This window comes from Schistocerca serialis, chromosome 5 (genome assembly GCF_023864345.2).
Source record: "Schistocerca serialis cubense isolate TAMUIC-IGC-003099 chromosome 5, iqSchSeri2.2, whole genome shotgun sequence".
NCBI lineage: Eukaryota > Metazoa > Arthropoda > Insecta > Orthoptera > Acrididae > Schistocerca > Schistocerca serialis.
The window spans coordinates 70,745,795-70,771,706 of record NC_064642.1 but is presented as its reverse complement, the minus strand read 5'-3'; the positions used below and the strand labels follow the sequence as shown (position 1 = coordinate 70,771,706).

At 39.4% G+C, this 25,912-nt stretch overlaps 1 protein-coding gene across 1 annotated transcript in view; it reads right to left on the bottom strand.

Moving 5' to 3' along the window:
* The window catches only part of LOC126481137 (probable cytochrome P450 303a1), a 157,687-nt gene that overhangs the window by 5,186 nt on the left and 126,589 nt on the right, over positions 1–25,912 (bottom strand). Inside the window, exons 8-9 of the mRNA XM_050104687.1 lie at positions 8,826–8,943; positions 8,529–8,670 (exon numbers count right to left, since the gene is read on the bottom strand). Coding sequence (XP_049960644.1) covers positions 8,529–8,670; positions 8,826–8,943 — 260 coding nt within the window. The remainder of the gene's footprint in view (positions 1–8,528; positions 8,671–8,825; positions 8,944–25,912) is intronic.

Sequence of the window (25,912 nt, the reverse complement as noted above, 5' to 3'; positions counted from 1 at the left end):
GCATTCCTGACTTGCATAGAGCTAAGAAAGTTTGAAGGAAGTTCACACTTTCTTCAATGTTTACCATTGTGTTGGTCAATTTGTATGTTCTCTCTTCACCAGGAATTTTCTTTTGAATATTAAAGTTAATATTGTTGACAATATTATTTTTTAGTTGCCAAAATTGCCCTTTTAAATAGGCAGTCTGGATTGGTATAATTGTGAACAATGTTTGGATAAATTTGGTTGATGAGTTTATTTTCAGCAGTGACTATGTTGCAGAAATTGCTGTTTAGTTTAGTTTAATGAGGCCAATCATCTGGTTAGTAGAATATGTGCCTTCACCCATTTGTAAAAGTTGTTGAGAGAAACGCGCTGTTGTTTCATCTTTTGATAGTTCAACTCTCATATTTTTTATTAGTCGCGGTATTTGTACGTATGGCAGAGATGTGATTTTTTTAAAGTGTGCATTGATCTTATCTGCTGGTGTTGACTTGGCTATAACTGCAAGTGTTTGTTGAAAATCTTCTGAGGTACGGGTAGACCTCCTTCCACCATCTCAGGATTTCCTTGCAAGTCTTGTAATTTTCTGTCCATGGCTTTGAGTGGTTTTTTATGTGCCATTGTGCATTCGTCTCAGAAGATAATTTTAGCATGCTTTAGAAGTTCACCCCGTCCACAAGATATCCGCCCTCCTTGTAGAAATATTACTGGATACTGGAGGCATTATACGAACAGTGTGCGCCTGCAATGCATTGTAGTCCTTCCCTTCTTTCTTGTACAATTGTGTCATGCCTTGTGTTTTCATTGTTCACAATTTGATGGCGAGTCATCAGTCTAGTGCTGTTTTGAATATGTAAACCAGTTGATTGTATTTGTGTAAGGTCCTCTACTACTCGTCTCAATCCACTGATATCTGTGCATGGTTGATCACTTTCTGTTTCTTCATTTTCGATGAAATATAATTGCCGAAATTTATGATCTTTGTTGGGTAGTGGTAATAACGGTCCCATGTGAGATAGAGTTGTCCTTGGACGGAAAAAAACATAATCGATTTCATTCCTGTTAGTGTTGATTGAAGTGAGACCAAAAGAATTCATATGTATGCAGGCATTGGGTATGCTTTTATCTTTTGAAGAAAGTGCTTTGATTCTGGAGTTTCCCCGTGTCGTGTAATGTAAAAATTCCTGTGGAAGTGCTTCCAGTGGTGATAATCGAATTTGTCTATTGATGCAAGAGTATCCTGGTGTTTCTTTACTGAATTTTTTCATGTTGCAAAATTGGCAGATGTTATCCGTTTTTCTGATTACAACATGTTTGTGTATCATCTCATTCGTTGGGAACTTAAACATGCTTTGCACTCTTCGTCTGTTTCATTTTTTCATTGCTCTTTTTTGTTTTCACTGTTTTGCTTTGAATCTGGCAAGACCACCTCCTCTTTTACATTTAAACATTGTCTAAAATATAAATCAAATCAATTTTTATTAATAAATACACTAAGTACACTTTACACATGTTTCACACTTTATTTTCAGTTTATATTCACTGTATCACTTTGGCTACTCATGTGTCATATTCACTCACTGTGCTACTTTTTCAGTTCCTCCCTTCATTACTGATAGGAAACTGACTTCCAAACCCATGACAGATCTTGCTTTATGTACCCCCAACAATGGGTAGCCCCACCAGTGGCAAATTTCAGAACATACCAAAAGGGCTTCGAATGGTCCACAATGTTCCAGAACATTCCACAATATTTGTCAATGTTCTGGAATGTTCTACAATGATCTAGAATGTTTCAGGATGTTTCTGAACATTCTGCAATTCTTCCAGACTATTCCTGAACATTTCAGAACATCACAGATCATTGTGGAACATTCCAAAACATTCTGGAATGTTGTGTAATGCTCTCGAAAGTTTGGAATATTCTAGACATTTCTAGAGGATGAAACTTCCCAGCCCTTATATCTTCAAAAGCATGCCCTTAAGGTAAAAACAGAAACTTTCTTCATGGATTGGGGATAGAGGGCTACCACACCATATAACTGCCTTGATCGCACTGGGACTTACTTCTGCATTTTAGCAGTACGCACATTGCACACTTTCTTTTATAATATATATATATATTGATTACCTGTCTCACCTTTTTGTTTATACTTATTTTTCTGAAGACTTCAAATATCTTGCACCCCCTTGTTGAAATCTTTTTCAGGTCATCAAATCTGAAAAATGATTTAATTTTTCTTAAATCTTGCTTCCATTATGAAGAGTAAAGAGTGGATTTCCTCTCTGGTCTTTTTTTATGTTTTCTGAAGCCAGACTGTTCATCATCTAACATCATTCAATTTTCTTTTTTGTGATTTTATATATTACAGTGGGTCAGCAACTTCAGTAGCTATCATGCTGATACAATTTCTCATGTTTACATGCTTTTTCTGTCTTTGGAATTGTGTAGATGATATTCTTCTGAAAATCTGGTTGTATGTCACTAGTCTCATATTCAACACACTTGAATAATGGTTAAGTTGTCATATTCCTCACTGACTTTTATAAGTGTCAAACAAATGTTATGTACACCTTTTCATGTTGTTTGATTGTGTCTTCCTAACCTCTGTCAAATTCTGACTCTAATTCTGGATCTCTGTGTACTTCAAATTAACACTTTTGTTTGCAAACAGTTCCTCTCCTTCATAGAGGTCCACAGTGCACTCTTTCCACTTTTCCATAGTCTTTTCTGTGCAACTCCTTCTTCACTCTGAATATTCATGGCTTTGATTTCATTTCATCAAAAGTTCTTTTAAGTTATTTATATGCTGAATCTGTCCACCTCAGCTACTGAGTGGTTTGTGTAGATGGCTACCATGCGGACAACCTGGGTTTGATTCCCAGTATTACTAATGATTTTTCCATGGTGAGAAGATTTGTATAGGGTACACTCACATTTGCCAATTGCGGAGCTACTTGACTACCTAGTACTGGCTCCATGGTTTGGAAAGTCTGCAAAACAGCCAGGAGAGTGCATTGACAACATGCTGCTCCATACCGTATCTGCACGACACTGCAAATCAGAGGTTGGCATGGCAGCCGGTAGACATCTTTTGGGCCTTCACGGTCTGGACAAGGAGCTGGTGTATGCTGAGCTTGTTGTTCCAGTGGCCATATCCTTTTAGGTTTTATATGTTTTTTCCTGCTGCTATTCTGTGTTTCATTTTTAAGTTACTCTTATTGCAGCATTCCTGTCTTTTACTGATTATTTTTGTATGTTCTTCTTTTATAGATCAGTTGAATTCTTCTGTTACTTACTTACAGTTTCTTCACAGCTACCTTCCTTATATTTATCTGTCCGATTTATGTTATTATCCTTTTTAGTGATGTTGATTTCTCCTCTACTGAATTACCTATTTTAATTCAAGTAGTAAGCCACCTGGTACCTCTTGCCTTTTCGGAATATACCGTTATTTGTGAAGTAAGCATTTATGCTTTAGCTGTAGTACTTCACATCTGAATATTGATTCTAATGAGAATAATCCTATGCCTTAACTGCTCACACTATTTCACTCATTGCCCATCTTTCCAATTCATGAAAAATCCTGCTTCTGTTCTACTGTTTTCTGATGCTACTGACATTACCTATATGTCTGCCTAGATATCTTCTTTTGATTTCAATTTTCTACATATAGATTCAACATTTTCAGTTCCCTTTTTATATTTTCTAGGGGCTCTGCCCCTTTCATCCAGACATTATTTCCTCTGATATGTGGAATAATACCCTTCCATTAGCATTTTTCAATGCTTTTCTCATGGTCACCTGCTCCTGGAGATCCAAATGGAAGACTACTCTTCAATCTTCTGCCAATGTAGATATCATAAGGTCACATTTTCTTTGGATATATATGACACAAATTTAATACAGTGGTTTTGATTGCATTCTGTGTCCTTGTGCCATTGAAGTTTGCTGATCCTTCCACGTTTAAGGACAGTCCCTCCTGAAGAGCAAGAGGGTGCCCTGAACCTGCTCTCTTTTGACATGTCAATTTAGAGAATGGGAGGTGACTCATTATACTGGAAGTTTTGGTGACTGTTGTGGATGATTTTTAGCCATAATTGAAGTAGTGGCTAAAACTGGATGCAGGACCTGCATTATTAGTCTACAGCTTTCACCAGAATAGAAAGTAAAAGATGTAAACAAAAGAGAAAAAAATGATCAGGATTGTTTTTGGTAAATTGGGGAGAGTATTAAAACTTAACGTCCAATGCGTTTGGAAAAGGAAGCATTTTTTTACCTGTTGTGATTTATGGTAATGGCATATGGACTTCAAATGTGAAAAATATTCAAAAAGCAAGGTTTGATCAGTGAGCAATGGAGATAATATGATCGGAACTTATAAGAGATATAGGAAAACAACTGGACGACAGAATGGAGTTTCGTATTGTTCGAGTGAAATACAGTTATGGATGTAGTGAAAGTGAAATTGAGATTGTCAGGATACACTGGAATGATAAATGTCAAACTGCCTCCCTGTATGAAAAGAGAAGTTAATAAACAGTTCATATGTAAATAATGAAATCAAATTCACAAACAAAATGTTTCAAAAGGTATGCAAAGCATTCAAGGACATAAAGTTTTTGGACAGTAATTCCGAAGAGAGAAACCATTTTATTCGACATGGAATGCACAGGAACCGGCTAGGAAAACCTGTACTCGCTAAAGCACTATTAGCAGAAACATTCAAACTATTTGAAAACACCACTCCTCCAATCATTCTGAAAGCAACTGTGCCCATTGAAATTGTACCATTGGAAGAAATACAGACAGTGTCGTCAAAATACTCCTTCAAACCTAATGGAACAGCTCAAGGGAAGACTTCACATGCAGGAGCACCTGTATGTGAATCAATACAAACAGGTCTTTTATACAAAAGCAAGACAGCACCAGCAGTTTCAACTCAAGTGGGAAATGTTAGTCCACTGCCAACTTGTGAAGCAGCTGCATTTAAGGAGGAAGAACAGTCATCAATAGCAGAAACAGCAACACCAACCCCCACAGGATCAAGTGTACAAGCTGACAGTGTAGAAACCTCACCAACAGGAGATCCACCCTCTATTGCAAAAAGTAGCACAGTAGTGACTGCAGCTGCTTCACATAGGATGTGCCTGAGATCAAGAAAGTCCTCAGCTGCAAATGGGGATTTTTTATGCTACTGGGGCAGAAGGGGGAAGGTTCCAATCAGAATGTAAGTAATGTAGTTAATAACAACAAATGTGGGTGTTACCAGCACAATAGCTCCCTCTTTCCTGCAGAAAACTGTTCCTGTAATACTGGTATGTCAAAAGAAATAAAACTCAGTCCCAACAGTGGCAGCACCACAACCAATCATTTAATTAAAAATAAGCTCAAAATTTTTCACCGAAATATCCAAAGCTTGCTCTGTAGGTTAGACCAATTTATTGTAAATATTGATGAACCAACAGGCGCAAATTGTGCTCACATTCTTTGTCTGACAAAACACCATGTCACTTTTGGCATCGAAATGCTCAATATACCAAACTATGTTTTAGCTACCTCATTTTGTAGAAAGCATATGTGCAAAGGTGGGGCAGTTATTTATGTGAAAAACAGCCTGTCCTTTAATACAACCATTAGAAACATGAATGAGGAAAATATCCAAAAATTCAAATTATGCATTCGGGAGACTGACTGGAGGTATGTTTATCTTGCAAATGACGTTAAAAAAATATAATTTATTTACTGATGAATTATTAGGTATATTTGAAAATGTCTTTCCAAAAAAGGTCTGTAGACTACAGAACAGGCAATCAAGCAAAAAACGGTGGCTCACCAAGGGCATAAAAATATCATGCCAGAGAAAAAGAGAGCTGTATATAATATCCCGGCAATCCAATAATCCCCTCCAGATGAAATATTATAGGACATATTGCAAAATCTTAACTAAAGTCATTAAAAAATCTAAAAGTATGTGCATACAATCTGAAATTAACTGTTCAAACAATAAAATCAGAACGATTTGGAATGTAATAAAGAGGGAAACAGGTACTGCACCATCTGACAATGAAAACACTGCTGTCCTAAAAATTAACGATTTGGAAATAACTGATAGTAAACAGATAGCAGACACATTTAACAACCACTTTCTAAGTGTCACCTCTCAAATAGGTTGCAGTGGTGACCTAAGGGAAGCTGCAGATATTCTGAAATTTAACCTCCCACAATGTTTTAATGATATAAGTGTTACACCCATAACTGTTAATGAAATAAAAAAAAATCACTCATTGAAAAGTAAAGTATCTTCAGGTATAGATAACATCTCTAGTAAACTGTTGAAAGCCTGCAGTAATGGTGTAAGTGTAGTACTTGCTCACATTTGCAACGCGTCTCTTTATGAGGGAGTTGTTCCAGAGAGAATGAAATATGCCATTGTGAGACCTCTTCTCAAGTCTGGCGATGCTACAGATGTCAAAAATTATCGTCCTGTCTCTCTCTTAACAACATTTTCAAAGGTTCTTGAAAAGGCAGTGTATAACAGGATTGTGGCACATCTTGATAAACTTAATATTATTAACCACGGACAGTTTGGTTTTCAAAAAGGGGTTTCCACAGAGCGTGCCATATATTCACTCACAAATGATGTCTTGGAGTCTATTAATAGTAAGAAGTCACCAGTTGGTGTCTTCTGTGATAATTCTAAGGCCTTTGATTGTGTAAACCACAAGATACTCTTGGAGAAGGCCTATCATTACGGAATCAAAGGGCCTATAGGTAACTGGCTAAAATCATATCTTGAAGACAGGAAACAAAAGGTGGTTCTAAATGGCTGCAACAAAGAAACTAATCTAGTGGATTCTGAATGGGGCAAAATTCAGCATTGAGTTCCCTGTCCTTGGACCCTTGCTGTTTTTAATATATGTTAATGGTTTGTCCCTGTCCATTAGTAAAAATTGTGAATTCACAATGTTTGCTGATGTTACAAGCATTGCCGTAGATGGTAAATCTACTGCTGATCTGGAGACTGATGTTAATGATATACTCAGAGAAGTTACAGCTTGGTTTTCAATTAATTCTCTTTCAGTTAATATTAAAAAAACTAATTTTATACAGTTCCACACAAAAAATAAAACTCTAGAAAATATAGTAATTGCTCATGACAACCAGGAACTAGAACAGGTGCAATCCACTAAATTCCTGGAGGTTCACATTGAAAGTAGGCTCAACTGGTAACACCATGTGTCCCTTACTCTAAAAAGGCTTTCATCAGCAACTTTTGCTCTAAGAATCATTACTCATTTTGGGGACATCAACATTTTAAAATCGGCTTACTTTGGGTACTTTCACTCATTAATGAGTTACGGCATAATATTCTGGGGTAATCACCAGCCTCAAAAAAAATCTTAACTGCTCAGAAGAGAGCAGTCAGAATCGTGTGGGGTTCCTCCACGAACCTCACGTAGAAAACTTTTTACACAGTTAGGTATTCTGACCACAACATGTCAGTACATATACTCTCTGATGAATGTAGTTAATAAAGACTATGCTCAGTATGAAACAAATTGTTCATACCATAACTACAATACTGGAGGTAAAGATGATCTACATGTTGAACTAAAAAATTTAACACTTGTACAGAAGGGAGTAAAGTATGCTACTATAAAGACTTTTAATGCATTGCCTAATTATATTAAATGTACAAGAGAAAATGAAACACTGTTCAAAGGTATGTTAAAAAAATACCTGCTTGACCATCCACTGTACTCGTTAGATGAATTCTTTTCCAGAAGTAATGCCCTCCCTTAATAATAGATGTATTTAGTCTTTAGTTTTTAGATGGACGATACAATATTATGTTAATGTTATAGTTATAACGTTATATTGAGAATTGCTATACTAGTTAAATGACAGCTTGTAAATGAGAAAAAGTGATACTTATTAATATTATATTACTATTCTGTAGCATTAATTGTATTTGTACAATTGTATAGACACGTTCCACATCCAGGCAAATCACTCGCATGTACGGATCCATGGAATACGCATACCAAATTTAAAAAAAATAAAGTCTAGGGCGACTATTAAAATGCCAATGAGTGTATATCTAGAGAATTGGGAAATTTGTATTTTGGAAAGCCATTTAAACATCATTTACATTTTTCTAACTTACACTTTGTCATTAAATCATTTCAAGAAGTTGCTGTTATATGACAGGTTCTTCAATGAGCACACAGGAATGCTGTCGGAATCATATTTCCATTGATCACTCTATTGTAAGACCTCAGTTTCTCCCAGCATACTGAATAATGTGAAAGATGGTATGTGATGTCGTATATCTGTTTAGATGGCAAAGCTCAAAACCAGAATATGAGTGAAAGAGATCGACATAATCAACTACCTGAAAATTATTACTCATCAACTACCTGAAAATTATGACTCAATATAGTGTATGTTATTTGCATGAAAATGCAGTAAATTTGCAGATGCTGCCTAGAGAGCTTAAAATTTCAAATGAGTAGATGTTACATGACTATATTGCACTAACCAAATCCAAATGGCGTGTATTCTTCAGGTATCACAACTTTTCCTTCAGCATCAATGAACCTTTCTGGGCGGAAAGCCTCCGGGTCTCCCCATATTTCTTTGTCCATGAGAGTGCAGTGGAAGTTGCATATCACCATAGTATCCTAAGCAATAAAAACATGATTCACAATTCAGTCAAAACAAATATACTAAAGTAGGTCTGTTTATCGCCAAGAATACACATTTGTATTATCAGATATCTGCAATTGCTAAATGGGTGAAGTTAATTCCAATTAATAGTATATAATGAGCACAGTACCTTTGGTATACTGTATCCCAAAAGTTCAGTATCTTTTAGTGCACGGTGAGGTATACTGAATGTGCGGCCCATAAACATGCGAACAGATTCCAGCATACAGGCTTCCATGTATGGCATGCTGTAAAAGTAAGTGATTGTCAGAGCATGTCTACAAAGGAAAGTATAGGATTTTTGGACATGCATGAAGCAGAATATTAATGCAGTTCTAAATACTTCTTTCTCACAAAATGCATGCCATTAATCTTATAGAGAACTCTTCAGATTAAGAGCAGGTTGTATGTAACTTTATGAAGGTACAGAAATCTGAGGAACATCGAAAATTTGAAATTGCTGATAAACACTGGGCTTTCTTAGCTGAATGTGTGCCGATGTAACCAGATAAATCTACTAATATGTCGAATCCACTTTGATATTTTGTATTTTAAACAGTGTTGTGGCCTCAGATAACAAAAACTTACATGAGCTGAAATTCGCCAATGCATTTATCACAAAAGCTGGTGAAGGAAATAATTTAGGTGTTCTGCTTTATACTCTTAGTGTAAAACAGAATTTGGTAGAAGGAAAGTGAGATATGTTCATAGCTTATTCGTAAGTTATATACAAAACTGGAAAGCTCCTAACAGACTTTAAAAATGTGTTACAGTGCCAGCATCAAACTAAACGTCTGCAAATAGATGTGATCACCTTGAGACTGTCAGTTTGGTGGCACATGCCTCCAAGAGCTTGAACTCTATACTTTTAGAAGTATTGAAGGCAGGATGGATACACTGATCATAGATGGCCAACTTGGCTTTAGAAGAGGTATGCACACTTGAGAAGTAATACTCTGCTTCCAATTAATTCTTGAGAAAAGACTAAAGAAGGCTCGAGAGAGTGGCATGAAGTATAAGGACAGAAGAGTGGTGCAGACTGTGTAGAGGGGAGATGGCTGTGATAAGATGTGTAGAAGCTACTATTGGGCTTCTCTCAATGGGTAGATTCAGAGAGAAACCAGGAGCTGGAGAAGGGATGAAAGTGCATGGTAAGAAAAGAAACATGTTAATATTTGCTGATAACATTACAGTGTTAAGTGAAGAGGTGGGGCAATTAGAAGTGATGCTGGCCTAGTGGAAACCACCCTCAGCCCTTACTATACGATAAAAATTAATAAAGCTAAAACAAAAATCTTACTGGTGAGTAGACTGAGACTGCTGACTACGTTACCTACTTAGGGTGTCAAGTTACATCAGATGGAGGAGAAAAGAAGGATATTGCAAGCCAAATCTATCAGGCAAAGACTGTTTCTAACAAGAGAAGAAACGTTTTTGCATCCAGATCCAGTTTCATACACGAACGTCTCAGGAAATACGTTTTTTAGGGATGTGCTGTGGAATGGAAATGAAACAGGGACATGTGGAGAAACAGAAAAACACACAATAATAGTGTTTGATATTGTCTAGTGAAGAATACCAAAGATTGCCTGGATAGACAATGTATGAAATGAAAAGGCCCTCCACAGAATGGAGGAAGAGAAGCTGCATCTTTGAAAACTTATCAAACATAGGAGGGGCACACAGGGCAGCTTGCTGAGACATGGTAGTCATTAAAACAGTCACTGAATGGACAGTAGAGGACAAGAACACAAGAGGCAGACAGAGACTGGAACATGTCAACCAAGTCATGGAGGATAACAGCTGCACCACCTACACTGCTCTCGTTTGACCATCGAACAGACTTACGTAAGGTGACGTAGTAATAATTATCCCCAGAGTAGAGAAACAACTGAAGGAGTTGAAAACAAATAAATCACCAGATTTGGATGGAATCCCAGTTTGGTTTGTCAAAGAGTACTCTGCGGCGTTGGCTCCTTACTTAGATTGCATTTATCACGCATCCCTCACCCAGCTCAAAATCCCCAGTGACTGGAGAAAAGCGTGGGTGACTCCTGTGTATAAGAAGGGCAAAAGGATGGACATCCAAAAATACAGACCAATATCCCCAACATTGGTTTGCTGCAGAATCGTTGAACATATTCTCAGTTTGAATACAATAAATTGTCTTGAGACTGAGAAGCTTACACCCACAAATCAGCACAGTTGTAGAAAGCATCACTCACACGAAATTCAACTTGCCATTTTCTCATATAATATACTGTGAACTATGGGTGAAGGGCCACAGGCAAATTACATATTTTTAGATTTCTGGAAAGCATTTGATACGTTGCCCCATTGCAGGCTGTTAAAGAAGGTATGAGCATATGAAATAGGTTCACAGATATGCGAGCTCAAAAACTTCTTAAATTATAGAACCCAGTATTTTGTCCTCGATGGAGAATACTCATCAGAGACGAGGTATCGTCAGGAGTGAACCAAGGAAATGTGATAGGACTGCTGTTATTCTCTATATACATAAATGATTTGGCAGACAGAGCAGGCAGCAATCTACGGTTGTTGGCTGATGATTCTGTGGTTTACGGTAAGATGTCGTCATTGAGGGACTGTAGGAGGATATGAGATGTTCAAATGTGTGTGAAATCATATGGGACTTAACTGCTAAGGTCATCAGTCCCTAAGATACGAGATGTGATGAATGGCAGCTAGCACTAAATGTAGAAAAATGTAAGTTGATGCAGATGATTAGCAAAAACAAACCCATAATGTTCAGATACAGCATTAGTAGTGTCCTGCTTGACACAGTCATGTCATATAAATATTTGCACTGAAATGGAAAAAATGTGTGAGGAGTGGGATAGGAAAGGCAAATGGTCAACTTTGGTTTATTGGGAGGATTCTGCGAAAATGTGGTTCATCTGTAAAGGATACCACATATAGGACACCAGTTTGATCTACTCTTGAATACTGCTCATGTGTTTGGGCTCCATGCCAGGTCAGAGTGAAGGAAAACATCGAATCAATTCAGAGGTGGGTTGCTAGATTTCTTCCTGATAGGTCTGAACAACACACAAGTATTACCAAGAAGCTTCAGGAACTAAAATGGGAATCCCTGGAGGGAAGGTGACTTTTTTTTTTTAGTAACGCTGTTGAGAAAATTTAAAGAACTGACATTTGAAGCTGACTGCAGAATGATTCTGTTGCCTCCAACACACATTGCTCTTAAGGATCTCAAAGATAAGATATGAGACTTTAGAGCTCATATGGAGGCAGATAGACAGTCATTTTTCCCTCATTCTATTTGTGAGTGGAACATGAAAGGAAATGAGTAGTAGTGGTACGGGGTACCCTCCACCATACACTGTAAGGTGGATATCAGTGTATTGATGTAGAAGAGGAAAGCTGAACACGGAAAAATATGAAAAGCTGTTCTCGACCAACCTGATGCTTGAAGACCAAGAAGTAGTATTCCTGGGCATTAACAAGGGTTAATTGTAAAATGTCAAACTTTCCCTGCATATAGGCTGTTTCATAAGTTTCGGGTGGACTGTCAGATGTTAGTAACTTTCTGCCACCTTCAGGCATCCAGTAGTTAGTCCAAAATTTTATGGAGCACAGGTGTAATTGACTATGGATCTCTGTTCAAGAGCTCAGTTACAGGAAAGCAGTTGGCAGGAGTAACTCCTTTGTGAGGCAAATTTAGATTATATGTATATCATTTTCACAACAAGTGTCACATTTCTGAATCTCACAGAATCATATGGATTGTTGACATATTTCATTACAGATATACTGAGAGAGAGAAGTTTGTACCCCTGGTTGTTTACAAATGAATATGCCCGTGAAATAGAAGAAAGGTGGATCAGTGAATGTACATCAATGAATGAAAATGTTAATTTATATGTCTTTGACAGTTCTCAATATTTGGCGTAGTAATTCTGCTAAATTCACATAGATTTTTCACACTGGGGAATAACAGAAGATTGTTTGACTTATTACAATGAACAACTCTAGAAATAAGTCATTAGACCGTTGTACCAGTAGGAAACTGTACTAAAGCATGACAATATTAACTAGAAAATATGCAGAATACTTACAAGAATGGCTAGTAATGTTTTGACAGTGTGCTATGCTCTATTATTTCACTTTGTAGACATATGGTCAACAGTGGCATCATTAACATGTACCTAGTGTACATTTCAACTTACTTAGAAGTGTTGCTTTGCTGGAAGGGTAGCTACTGTTTCCATGTGTATGGTACTGTAGTCAGACTAGCACTTGGAAGGAAACAATTTTGTAAAACATTTTTCTTTTTTATGGTTTCAAAAGTAAAAGAAAACTTGAAAGCCGTGAACATTTGCAATGGTTTATTAGGAAACTTTCTCCTTCCTATGAGACACCCTTTTTGTAGTTGCAGGATTTGAAAGACTGAATTTTGTTAGACGATGAGAAACATGGTCAACATCAGGTATTTGGTTATATATGAAAACATTCCTGCTGTGGAGAAAATAGTTTGTGAAACAAACAATGATTTTGAAGGACATCAAAATAAAACTCAGGATTGGTTCACCAATCATGTACAAAACCCCGCACAATTGCTTTTGATTTAATACCACTCTCTTTGACATATAGGCCATTCACACTGAATGAAAGGAACTCTATACATATTTCCAACATTATTGGTGTGGATGGAATCTGACTTTACGAGTTATTTCCAGATAGTAGGGTAGGAGTGGGGGATGGTAAAGTGCTGCTTGTGGGAGCATGCAGAACTAGGTGGACAGGGGTTTGGGCAGTTAGGTGCACTCGGGAAGTTTGATGAAGGGTGGGGGTGGGGGTGGAGGAGGGGGGTAACAGAGGAGGAGAGAAGTAAAAAGAGTGTGGGTGTGTTGTAGAATAGACGACAGAGTTGTGCTGGAATGGGAACAGGGAAGGGTCTGGGTAAGGATAAAGACCAATGAAGGTCAATGCCACAAGGATTACAGGAATGTAGGATATACTACAGGGTTAGTTCTCATTTGTGCAATTCAGGAAAGCTGGTGTTGGTGGGAAGGATACAGATGGCACAGGCTGTGAAGCAGTCATAGAAATTAAGACTGTTGTGGTGGGGAGTGTTTCTTGGTCACAATTTGTCGGTGGCTATTCATGTGGACTGACAGCTTGTTAGCTGTCATGCCCACATAGGATGCAGCACAGTGGTTGCAGCTTATCTTGTTGATCACATGACTGGTTTCACAGGTAGCCTTGCCTTTGATGGGATAGGTGACACTCGTGACCGGACTGAAGTATATGGTGGTGAGAGGATGTATGGGACAGATCTTGCATCTAGGTCTATTACAGGGATATGAGCCGTGAGACAAGTGTTAATGTATATGATCCCACTTCTGGTCACCATTGTCAATCTATATGGGCAGGGAACGGGGGAGAAGCTTGTTACATATGGCTTGTGATGACAGTGTGCAGGAGGTCAAGCGGTTAGGATTTGAGAGTGGGCATCCAGGTCTGCTGATAAATGACAAAACAGGAAATTAGGTACGGTAAAGAGGATATATTTCAATGTACGGTGTGCAAGGGGCACACCTAGAGTCAGAAGTTACCAGGTTTAGGCCAGTCTAGGAGGTCGAACAATTAATTGAAATGGGCAGTGGAAGGGGAAGCAGTTCATGTTTCATGGTAACTTACGTTGGTGGCCGGCTGTGAAAAGCAGAGCCAGAGGCTTTGCCTTCCAAGAAGACATCTGTTGTGCTCGAGGTCTGGATTACAAGAGAGAGAGGCAACTGTGTTCCGCACTGCGGAATACTCCAGCATCCAGTCACATGACCTCTATCCCATGCACGCTATTGGCTAAAACCAATTGTGTGACCGAGCGAGGTGGCGCAGTGGTTAGCACACTGGACTCGCATTCGGGAGGACGACTGTTCAATCCCATCTCTGGCCATCCTGATTTAGGTTTTCCGTGATTTCCCTAAATCGCTTCAGGCAAATGCCGGGATGGTTCCTTTGAAAGGGCATGGCTGATTTCCTTCCCCATCCTTCCATCACCCGAGCTTGCGCTCCATCTCTAATGACCTCGTTGTCAACGGGACATTAAACACTAATTTCCTCCTCCTCCAATTGTGTGAATTCGCTGGCAGTTTCGGCAGAGGGCTCAAGGCGTCTCTTGTCAGCAGCTTTAACTGGGCAGAACTGGACAGAACTTTGAAAGACAAGCGACTTGTATCATGTAGGCACAGTGTAAGTTACTCAGGGAGAACACTTGTAAAGATTTGACTGGGCCTCTGAAATTAATTTTTAAACCAATTCGCTAAAATATTCTTTGACTGGCTGCCACCCTGTACACAAAGGATTGGAAGCCATAGTTATGTAGGGATGGATGAGGATATTGTGTAGGTTTGGTGGACGGCAGACACCTAAGTCTACTGGCTTTTTGCCTTCCGTAGGGAGCACTTCCAACGAGATCGGTTGTATTTTACAGAAGTATGATGTGAAATGTGTTTTCCGAACTGCATCTAAAATTAGAATGCTTATGGGTTCTGTTACAGATGATCTTGGTTTGTGTAAGGTGGGTGTATACTGCATTCCTTGTAGCTGTGGCATGGCATATATTGGTCAGACTATCAGGACCGTGGAGGTCCAATGTACTAAGAATAAATGGCACACACGATTACAGCAGCTAAGTAGATCTGCTATTGCTGAACATTGTATGGCTATTGGTCACCCTATGATATATAACAATACTGAGGTATAGGCATGCATGTCCAGCTATTGGGACAATGTTATTAAGGAGGCTGTTGAGATTAAATTATAAAATGGAGTGAAGAAAGGAGTAGTTACTGTGAATAAGTGCTGAGACAGAAGGAATTAATGTAAATTAAGGCCAGGTGGGTGGCGAGAACCAAGGACATGTTGTAGTGCTAGTTCCCACCTGCGGAGGTCTGAAAAACTGGTGTCTGGGTGAAGAAACCAGGTGGCACATGTAGTGAAACAGGCACCAAGGTTGTGACTGTCATATTTTACAGCATGCTGTGCTACAGGAGATTGTGTGATGCCTGTATACACCCTCTGCCTATGCCCATTCATCCTGATAAATAACTGGATGGTAGTCACACTGATCTCAAAGGCCGAACAGTGTTTACATAACAGCTGGTATATGACGTGTCATTTCACAGGTGACTCTGCCGTTGATAGTACATGTTTTGCCAGTTACAGGGCTAGAATAGGTGGTGGAAGGAGGGTGCATAGGGCAAGTCTTGCAGTGGTGATGGTCACAGGGGTAGGAGCCATAGGGTAGGGTGGTGGGTGCAGAAGGCGTATAGGATCTGACAAGGATATTGTGGAGATTGGGAGGATGACAAAAAGCCATTCTAGGTGTTGTGGGCAACATATCAGACAGAATGGATCTCATTTCAGGTCATCATTTTAGGAAATCAAGGCCTTGTCAGAGTAGCTGATTGATACATTCAAGACCAATATAATACAGGGTAACAAGTAGTATGCTCCAAAGATGTTTTTTTTGGAGGAATCAGCCGTACCAGGATTGTATGTGATGATCGAGGAAATCTGCTTTTAAACTAGGCTGGCAGGACAATAATGTCCAGTAAAGGTTGAAATGAGAGTGGTGGTGTATTCCTGTAAAGAGACTGCATCTGAACAAATACATTTGCCTCGAATGCCAAGGCTGTATGGGAGGGAACATTTGACATGGAACGGATAGCAACTGTTAAAAGTACTATTGTTTGTTAGTAGGTTTGATGTGGACGGAAGTGTGTAACAGGCCTTCAGTGAGGATGAGATCAACATCAAGGAAAGTGCCATGGGATTCAGAATAGAACCATGTGAAATTTAATTGGGAGGAGGTATTTAGAGATTCCAGGGATTTTAACAGGCCAGCCTCACCATGAGTCCATACAGCAAAGATGTCATCATTGTGTCTGAACCAGACCAGGGGCTGAAGGCCTATGGATCCCAGGACAGCCCCCTTCAAGTGACCCATGTAAAGGTTGCCATAGGAAGGAGCCACCCTGGTTCCCATGGCCGTACCCCTGTTCTGTTTGTATGTCTGCCCCACAAAGGTGAAGTAATTTTGGTAAGTGTAATGTTGATTAAGGTGAGCAAGGAGGATGTCATTTACTTGGAATCGGGTGGGTGTTGACTGATGAAATGTTCTTATTCTACGCTAGCCTTTTTACAGTTTCAAATACAGCCATCTCTTGCACTTACCCAACTAATCTGTGACCTACATACCCCATCTGCCAGTTTTGACTCCACCAGACTTCTCTCCTACAAAATCCTGCAGTTATCTGCCCCTCATGTTTTCTTGGATGGTATCATCCACCAAGCCAACTTCAGACTGAAACAACATGCCAGACTTAACATCAAAAAGCTAGCCCACCTTCTCCTAAACTACCTCGACAGTGGTGTTTCCCTTTCTGCTCTTGCAGCTCCCCAAACAGCCACACCATCAACCACCACTCCTCTCCTACAAACTGAGTTTGGCCAGCCTCCTCAACTTCCCACTGCCTTCCATACCTGTAATAACTCATAATCATAAGAACCAGTCACAACAATGCAGTGTTCTCAACCTCTCGTCCAAAGCACCACCACCCCCACCCCCTCCTCTGAATTCTGTGTTATCCAAGGGTCTCACTTTCAGCCATAAACCTGCATTTAATCATGCTACTTTGGTGAAAGATCTAATTTCCTTTACACGTGATGTCAACTGGATATATCACTTTGCAACCCAATCCCAAAACCTTTCCAACAGCAAACCTGACATTGAACCCTGACTTGAACAGTTCTGACCACAATCTCAACTTGATCCACCACCGTTACCTCAGAATCATCCCTTACAATCCTTGCAAGAATTCCTCACATCCAGCATTGCTTCACAACCTTTCCTCGGCTCCCTACAATATGACCCTAACTTGTCCTCTGCAGAACTCCATGCCCTACATTCCCTAAAAGCTGATGACTCCATCATTATCCTCCCAGCAGACAAAGGATCTACCACTGTGGTACTTGACCAACAGGAGTATGTTAGTGAAGGTCTACACCAGCTGTCTGACACCTCTACTTACATCTGCCATCGAGATCCCAGTCCCTCCTAAAAACCTCAGGCCCCTCATAAGGACTTACACCTCAATCCACAGAACTTCTTCTCCCACCCAAACCACCCCCCCACCCCCCACCCCTCACCCCCACTTTTTGCCTTCTTCCTAAGATCCACAAACCCATACGCCTTGGATGTCTTATAGTTGCTGGTTTCAAAGCACCCTTGCCAGCCGGTGTGGCCGAGAGGTTCTAGGCGCTTCAGACTGGAACCGCGTGACCGGTACCGTCGCAGGTTCGAATCCTGCCTCGGGCATGGATGTGTGTGATGTCCTTAGGTTAGTTAGGTTTAAGTAGTTCTAAGTTCTAGGGGACTGATGACCTCAGAAGTTGAGTCCCATAGTGCTAAGAGCCATTTGAACCTAACCAAAGCACCTTACGAATGTATATCTCCCTTAGTTTATCAACACCTGCAACCCATAGTACAAAGACTTACATTCTATATTAAAGATACTGACCATTTCCTAGATCATCTGAAATCTGTGCATGTCCCACTCTCACCACACACCTTGCTTGTCACCACTGATGCCATCTCCCTCTATACCAACATCCCTCACATACACAGTCTGTCTGTGGTGTGTCTGTTGCTGAACATTTCTTCAGTCAATGCCCAAATTATTCCAAGCCTATGACATCCTTCTTACTCACCTTAATCAAGTTCATAATTACCAACAATTATTTTACCTTTAAGGAGCAGACATATGAACAGATCAGTGGTACTGCCATGGAAGCCAAGATGGCTCCTTTCTATGCCAGCCTTTTCATGGCTGTCATGGGATTCACAAGCCTTCAGCCCCTGGTCTGGTTCAGATACAATGATGACGTCTTTGCTGTATGGACTCACAGTGAGGCTGACCTGTTAAAATTCCTGGAATCTCTAAATACCTTCTCCCAATTAAATTTCTTATGGTACTATTCTGAATCCCATGGCACTTTCCTTGATGTTGATCCCATCCTCACTGAAGGCCAGTTACACACTTCCATCCACGTCAAACCTACTAACAAACAATTGTACTTTTAACAGTCGCTATCCTTTCCATGTCAAACGTTCGCTCCTGTACAGGCTTGGCATTCAAGGTGAACATATTTGTTTGGATGCAGACTCTTCACAGGAATGCACCACTCTCACTTCAGCCTTCACTGGACATAATTACCCCAACAGCCTAGTTCAAGAGCAGATTTCCTAGGCCATTACACCCAATCCTGGTACTCCAAAAACAAGTTTGAAGCACACCACTTGTCACCTTGTATTATCCTGGTCTTGAATATATCAATCAGCTACTTTGACAAGGCCACGACTTCTTAAAATCATGCCCTGAAATGAGATCCATTCTGTCTGAGATTTTGCCCACCACACTTACAATAGCTTTTCGTCACCATCCCAATCCCCACAATCTCCTTGTCAGACCCAATGCTCGTTCTGCACCCATCAACCTACCTCATGGCTCCTGCCCTTTGACTGTCCCTACTGGAAGACATGTCCTATGCACCCTCCTTCCACCACCTATCACAGTCCTGTAACAGGCAAAACATATACTATCAAAGGAAGAGCCACCTGTGAAATGACACATGTCATTTACCAGCTGTTACGTAAACACTGTTCGGCCTTTTACATCGGCATGACTACCACTGAGTTACCTGTGAGGATGAATGGTCATAGGCAGAGGGTGTATACAGGCAACACACAATATCCTGTTGCAGAGCATGCTGTACAACGTGACAGTCATGATCTCAGTACCTGTTTCACTACATGTGCCACCTGGTTTCTTCCCCCAGACATCAGTTTCTCAGAACTCTGCAGGTGGGAACTAGCCCTCGGTTCTCGCCACCCACCTGGCCTTAATTTACATTAATACCTTCCGTCTCAGCATTTATTCACAATAACTACTTCTTTCTTCACTCGATTTTAGTTTCCTACATCTTTCATTTTCTGACCTGTCTATTTTTTGCTATCCCCCTCCCACATTTGTTGTGTACAATGCACTTAGCTCTTCACTCTTATTAACTTGTACATGATGTTTTGGTAGTCTTGTAATATCTGTCTTCCATATTACCACATCTTCCACTTTAAAGCTCTCAGGTTTTCAAATCTTGCCCTGTGCAGTCCCCAATAATCAGTCTTTCCTTCTCATCCTGTCTGGTAAGTCTCCCCTGACCTGCAGCTCTGGGTGACTTTTCTGAACTGTACCTCTTTCCTTAAACCTCTTCAGTCCTTTTCCTTCAACCCTCTTCCTTCCCCTTCAACTCTTCTGCCAGAAGGAGCCACTGGCTCAGAAAGCTTGTTAAAGTGAAATCCTTTTGTGTGTGTGTGTGTTCCCTTGCTGCCACTTGGTGAGTAGATTTTTTGTCCATCCTTTTATATTAAAGTATCATTTAAGGTAACTAATATAACAATATTAAAACAAAGAAATTCAAGCTTACAGTAATGTAGTCAATGTTGTTCAAATATTTAAAAAGAACTCAAATATGTAATGAAGGGGTTCTCTCATTAACAGTAAATATAGATCTGATGAAGAAATTGAGAAACAAAGTTGTAATTTACAAGAGCAGTGTGAACCCATTCTCACAGTTACAGTATTTCTGTAAACACAACTATTTTAGACCATTAAAAATCAAAGTATGATAAGCATTTAGTTCATTATTGGTATTCTGATTTCTACTTCTTCACCTCATTTAAATAAACAGTGTCCAGTGCTATATTGCCACTAAGCATAAGAAACAAGAATATGTAACATATTACTTAAATGTGTAATAATATGCAGGTGTACTTTTATTCCAGTTTAAAGCCATTTGCTAATAACCATATTCATCGTCTGCAGATGCTGAACCAATTGGGGTAATAGAAGATTCCGTAGATCTCTCTGATCCTGATGCTGATGTGCAGCCAGAGTTAGTACACAATGGACTGTCATAAAATGAAATTCAGTGGAAGAAGAATGGGTAGCTTTGAGAGATGAAATGGTGAAGGCAGCAGAGGATTAAGTAGGTAAAACGATAAGGGCTAGTAGAAATGCTTGGATAAGAGAAGAAATATTGAACTTAATTGATGAAAGGGGAAAATATAAAAATATAGTAAATGAAGCAGGCAAAAAGGAATACAAACGTCTCAAAAATTAGATTGACAGGAAGTGCAAAATAGCTAAGCAAGGATGGCTAGAGGACAAATGTAAGCATGTAGAGGCATATATCACTTGGGGTAAGATAGATTCTGCCTACAGGGAAATTAAAGAGACCTTTGGAGAAAAGAGAACCACTTGTATGAATATCAAGAGCTCAGATGGAAACCCAGTTCTATGCAAAAAAGGGAAATCAGAAAGGTGGAAGGAGTATATAGAGGGTCTATACAAAGGCAATGCACTTGGGGACATTATTATGGAAGTGGAAGAGGATGTAGATGAAGATTAAATGGGAAATATGATACTGTGTGAAGAGTTTGACAAAGCACTGAGAGACCTAAGTTGAAACTAGGCCACGGGAGTAGACAACATTCCATTAGAACTACTGATAGCCTTGGGAGAGCCAGCCCTGCGAAAACGCTACCATCTGGTGAGCAAGATGCATGAAACAGGCGAAATACCCTCAGACTTCAAGAAAAATACAATAATTCCAATCCCAAAGAAAGAAGGTGTTGACAGATGCGAAAATTACCGAACTATAAATTTAATAGGTCACGGCTGCAAAATACGAATTCTTTACAGACAAATGGGAAAACTGATAGAAGCCGACCTTGGGGAAGATCAGTTTGGATTCCATAGAAATGTTGGAACACGTGAGGCAATACTGACCCTTCGACTTATCTTAGAAGATAGATTAAGGAAAGGCAAACCTACGCTTCTAGCATTTGTAGGCTTTCTCTAAGTCTATGTTGACTGGAATACTCTCTTTCAAATTCTGAAGGTGACAGGGGCCAAATACAGGGAGCGAAAGGCTGTTTACAATTTGTACAGAAACCAGATGGCAGTTATAGGAGTCGAGGGGCGTGATAGGGAAGCAGTGGTTGGGAAGGGAGTGAGACAGAGTTGTAGCCTATCCCCAATGTTATTCAATCTGTATACTGAGCAAGCAGTAAAGGAAACCAAAGAAAAATTCGGAGTAGGTATTAAAATCCATGGAGAAGAAATAAAATTTTTGCGGTTTGCTGATGAGATTGTAATTCTGTCAGAGACAACAAAGGACCTGGAAGACCAGTTGAAAGGAATGGGCAGTGTCTTGAAAGAAGGATATAAGACAAAAGCAAAACGAGGATAATGGAATGTAGTAGAATTAAATCAGGTGATGCTGAAGGAATTAGATTAGAAAATGAGACACTTAAAGTAGTAAACGAGTTTTGCTATCTGGGGAGCAAAATAACTGATGATGGTCGAAGGAGAGAGGATATAAAATGTAGAGTGGCAATGGCAAGGAAAGCATTTCTGAAGAAGAGAAATTTGTTAACATCGAGTATAGATTTAAGTGTAAGGAAGTTGTTTCTGAAAGTATTTGTATGGAGTGTAGCCATGTATGGAAGTGAAACATGGACGATAAATAGTTTGGACAAGCAGAGAATAGAAGCTTTTGAAATGTGGTGTTACAGAAGAATGCTGAAGATTAGTTGGGTAGATCACATAACTAATGAGGAGGTATTGAATAGAATTGGGGAGAAGAGGAGTTTGTGGCACAACTTGACTAGAAGAAGGGATCTGTTGGTAGGACATGTTCTGAGGCATCAATGGATCACTAATTTAGTATTGGAGGACAGTGTGGAAGGTAAAAATCATAGAGGGAGACCAAGAGATGAATACCCTGAGCATATTCAGAAAGATGTAGGTTGCAATATGTACCGAGAGATGAAGAAGCTTGCACAGGATAGAGTAGCATGGAGAGCTGCATCAAACCAGTCTGTGGACTGAAGACCACAACAACAACAACTGTAAAATTGGGTGAATAGCAACATTGGGGTGGAAAGAACCAAAACTTTTGAAATAGTCTGTCATTTGACAAAGAGTAAAATTACCCATGCTATGAGGGTAATTTTGTGACATGATGATCAATCCATAAATCTGAGGTTTTTTGTTGTTTGCAGCACAGAAGAATCTAGATACAATCCAATTAAGAGTAGTAAATTACCATTTTACAGATTAGGTTGAATCTGAACTTTTTCATTTTTGGGACACACAGGTGGAAAAAAAGTACCTCGTTGAAACAATTTGGCCGCTCACTTATCATTGGGTGTCATCCAAAAATGTATGGAGAGCAGCGTCCATTTCATTTTTAAGCCAGGAAAAGTGTAGGGTTGAAGGTCCATTACTTAAGCAGCTTATCCAACATTATCATTACATTAATATAGTTCTCAACACGTTATGATGTTCACATAGGTTTTTGCCATTACTATTGACAGAGTATGTGCCCTCGTGTACTCAGTCTGACCCTCCTCTCCTGGCTCATGTCTGGCGATTTATAGTCTCACACTCACTCACTCACTCACAGTAATGCATCATTTCGTGGTTTTCAGTCAGTTACAAAAAATGCTAAGTTAATTAATAATACAAAAGAGAGAATATATAAAGATTACCAGGCTGGATTTTAGGACCAACTGCTTCATGTACCAAACAATTTGTGCTTGAGCCTTACAGAAATGCTCAATTCGGTATTGTAATGTTACCATACTTTCATGTTCAACAAAATGTCCCCCATTTCTAAGAGAGTTGGTATTTACACATTATTTCACAAAAGTTTAGTTTTTGAATATTTCTTAAAAATCAAATTATGGAAAATGTAAGAACTAAACCACATTTGGAAAATTTCAGACTTCAGTATTATCAGAACAGAATTTTGATATACACAAAGGTATAAAAATGGGTGTTGTCTTCAAACAGTATCTCAATTCCGAATTACGGGAATTTAAATGTAAAAAATTACTTTGTCAGACTCAGAAACAATTGGTCTACAAAGATGCCTAGGTTCTTAGTTTTTATGTTTCAATTTTGAGACATCATTTTTTCATGGTAATGAAATTATATCTTCAAATCCTGATACCTCCTGAATTAATTAACTTTAAGTGAAAACTATAGTCCCACAATGTTTGCGATTGGAGACAGTAATAATAATTTGAAATTCTTTACAAAAATCAAAGGTTGATAAATTCATGTACATTTATCGTGAAATCAAGATTCTATATTTGTAATCACAAGATAATGAAGGGTGGAAGTAGTATGTTAAATGATTAGACAGAACATGCTTCGCTTCAAAATCAGTTGATGATAGCTTCTTGAGGGCTTTATGATGCAGGGGCATGATATCACATTTCCTGAACACAGAAATATTTTTTGTATCTTGAATTTCAATTTTTTTAAGAGACCTAAGAAACCTGAGTTTTTAATTATGACTTATTTAGGAATGAAGGAGATGACTCAACAAAAGGCAGAAGCGCTGCGTCGTTGATAGATACATGAACAAAAGGTACAGAGCTTTGTTAGCTTTTGGAATGACACACACACACACACACACACACACACACACACACACACACACACACACGTCTCACTACATTGCGCTCAATCAACTCAGCACAATGTAGGGAGACAGACATGTGTGCCTGACTGTGTATGTGTATGTATGTGTGTGTGTGTGTGTGTGTGTGTGTGTGTGTGTGTGTGTGTGTGTGTGTGTGTGTGCGCATGTTTTTACTACAAGTTTAAAAAGGGAGTGCAGTCCAAAAATTGCCAGCCTCTGTACCTTTTGTTTGTGTATCTGTTGACAACACATTGCTTCTGCTTTTCAGTGAGTCGTCTCCTTTATTCCTAAATAATTCATAATTCTCAACCAGAACTTTCTATAAGCTTGGGTTTTGATAAAGAGGCTTCATTCCAACCAATTTTTTTCAGTCTTGTAGAATTGTATACTAGGATATTTTCATAAACAAAATAAAGCGACAAAAAGGACTGTGTTCGTGTTTAATATCTGGCATCAAGATTATGTATGTTGTAGGAATAAATTGGTCATAAATTACAATGCTATGTGTCTGTGTGTTGTAATTAATATCCCTACAGCTTCAAATTCCAATGCTTTTCCATGATTGTTAGTTTAGATTCACAGTTTGCTGTGACAAATGAAGGAGGAAGAAGCCTGATGCATTAAGGAACCCACAACAAAAACATTTCAACATTTTTAATGAATCCAGCAAATCTTACCTCAGAGGGAAAAAGGACAGGTATACACTCGCGCACACACACACATATCCATCCACACATATACAGACACAAGCAGACATATTTTCTCTGCCACTTCTGAAGATCCTGATTATTTTCCAGGCCACTCTCAAGCAACCAACATGTCTCTACAATCTGCTGTTTTTTTTCAGTTATGAAAATTTATGTTTAATTGCCTTTAAATATGTCTGCTTGTGTCTGCATATGTGTGGATGGATATGTGTGTGTGTGTGTGTGCGAGTGTATACCTGTCCTTTTTTCCCCCTAAGGTGAGTCTTTCCACTCCTGGGATTGGAATGACTCCTTACCCTCTCCCTTAAAACCCACATCCTTTCGTCTTTCCCTCTCCTTCCCTCTATCCTGACGAAGCAACTATTGGTTGCTAAAGCTTGAAATTTTGTGTGTGTGTTTGTGTGTTTTTTATTGTGTCTATCTACCAGTGCTTTCCCATTTGGTAAGTCATGGAATCTTTGTTTTTAATATATTTTTCCCATGTTGAATGATTCTATATACATAGTATATGTCTGCTTGTGTCTGTATGTGTGTGGATGGATATGTGTGTGTGTGTGTGCGCGAGTGTATACCCTTCCTTTTTTCCCCCTAAGGTAAGTCTTTCCGCTCCCGGGATTGGAATGACTCCTTACCCTCTCCCTTAAAACCCACTTCCTTTCGTCTTTCCCTCTCCTTACAAGGGTGGTAACCGCCCCCGGTGTAAAACCTGTCCCATACACCCTCCCACCACCACCTACTCCAGTCCTGTAACCCGGAAGGTGTACACGATCAAAGGCAGAGCCACGTGTGAAAGCACCCACGTGATTTACCAACTGACCTGCCTACACTGTGACGCATTCTATGTGGGAATGACCAGCAACAAACTGTCCATTCGCATGAATGGACACAGGCAGACAGTGTTTGTTGGTAA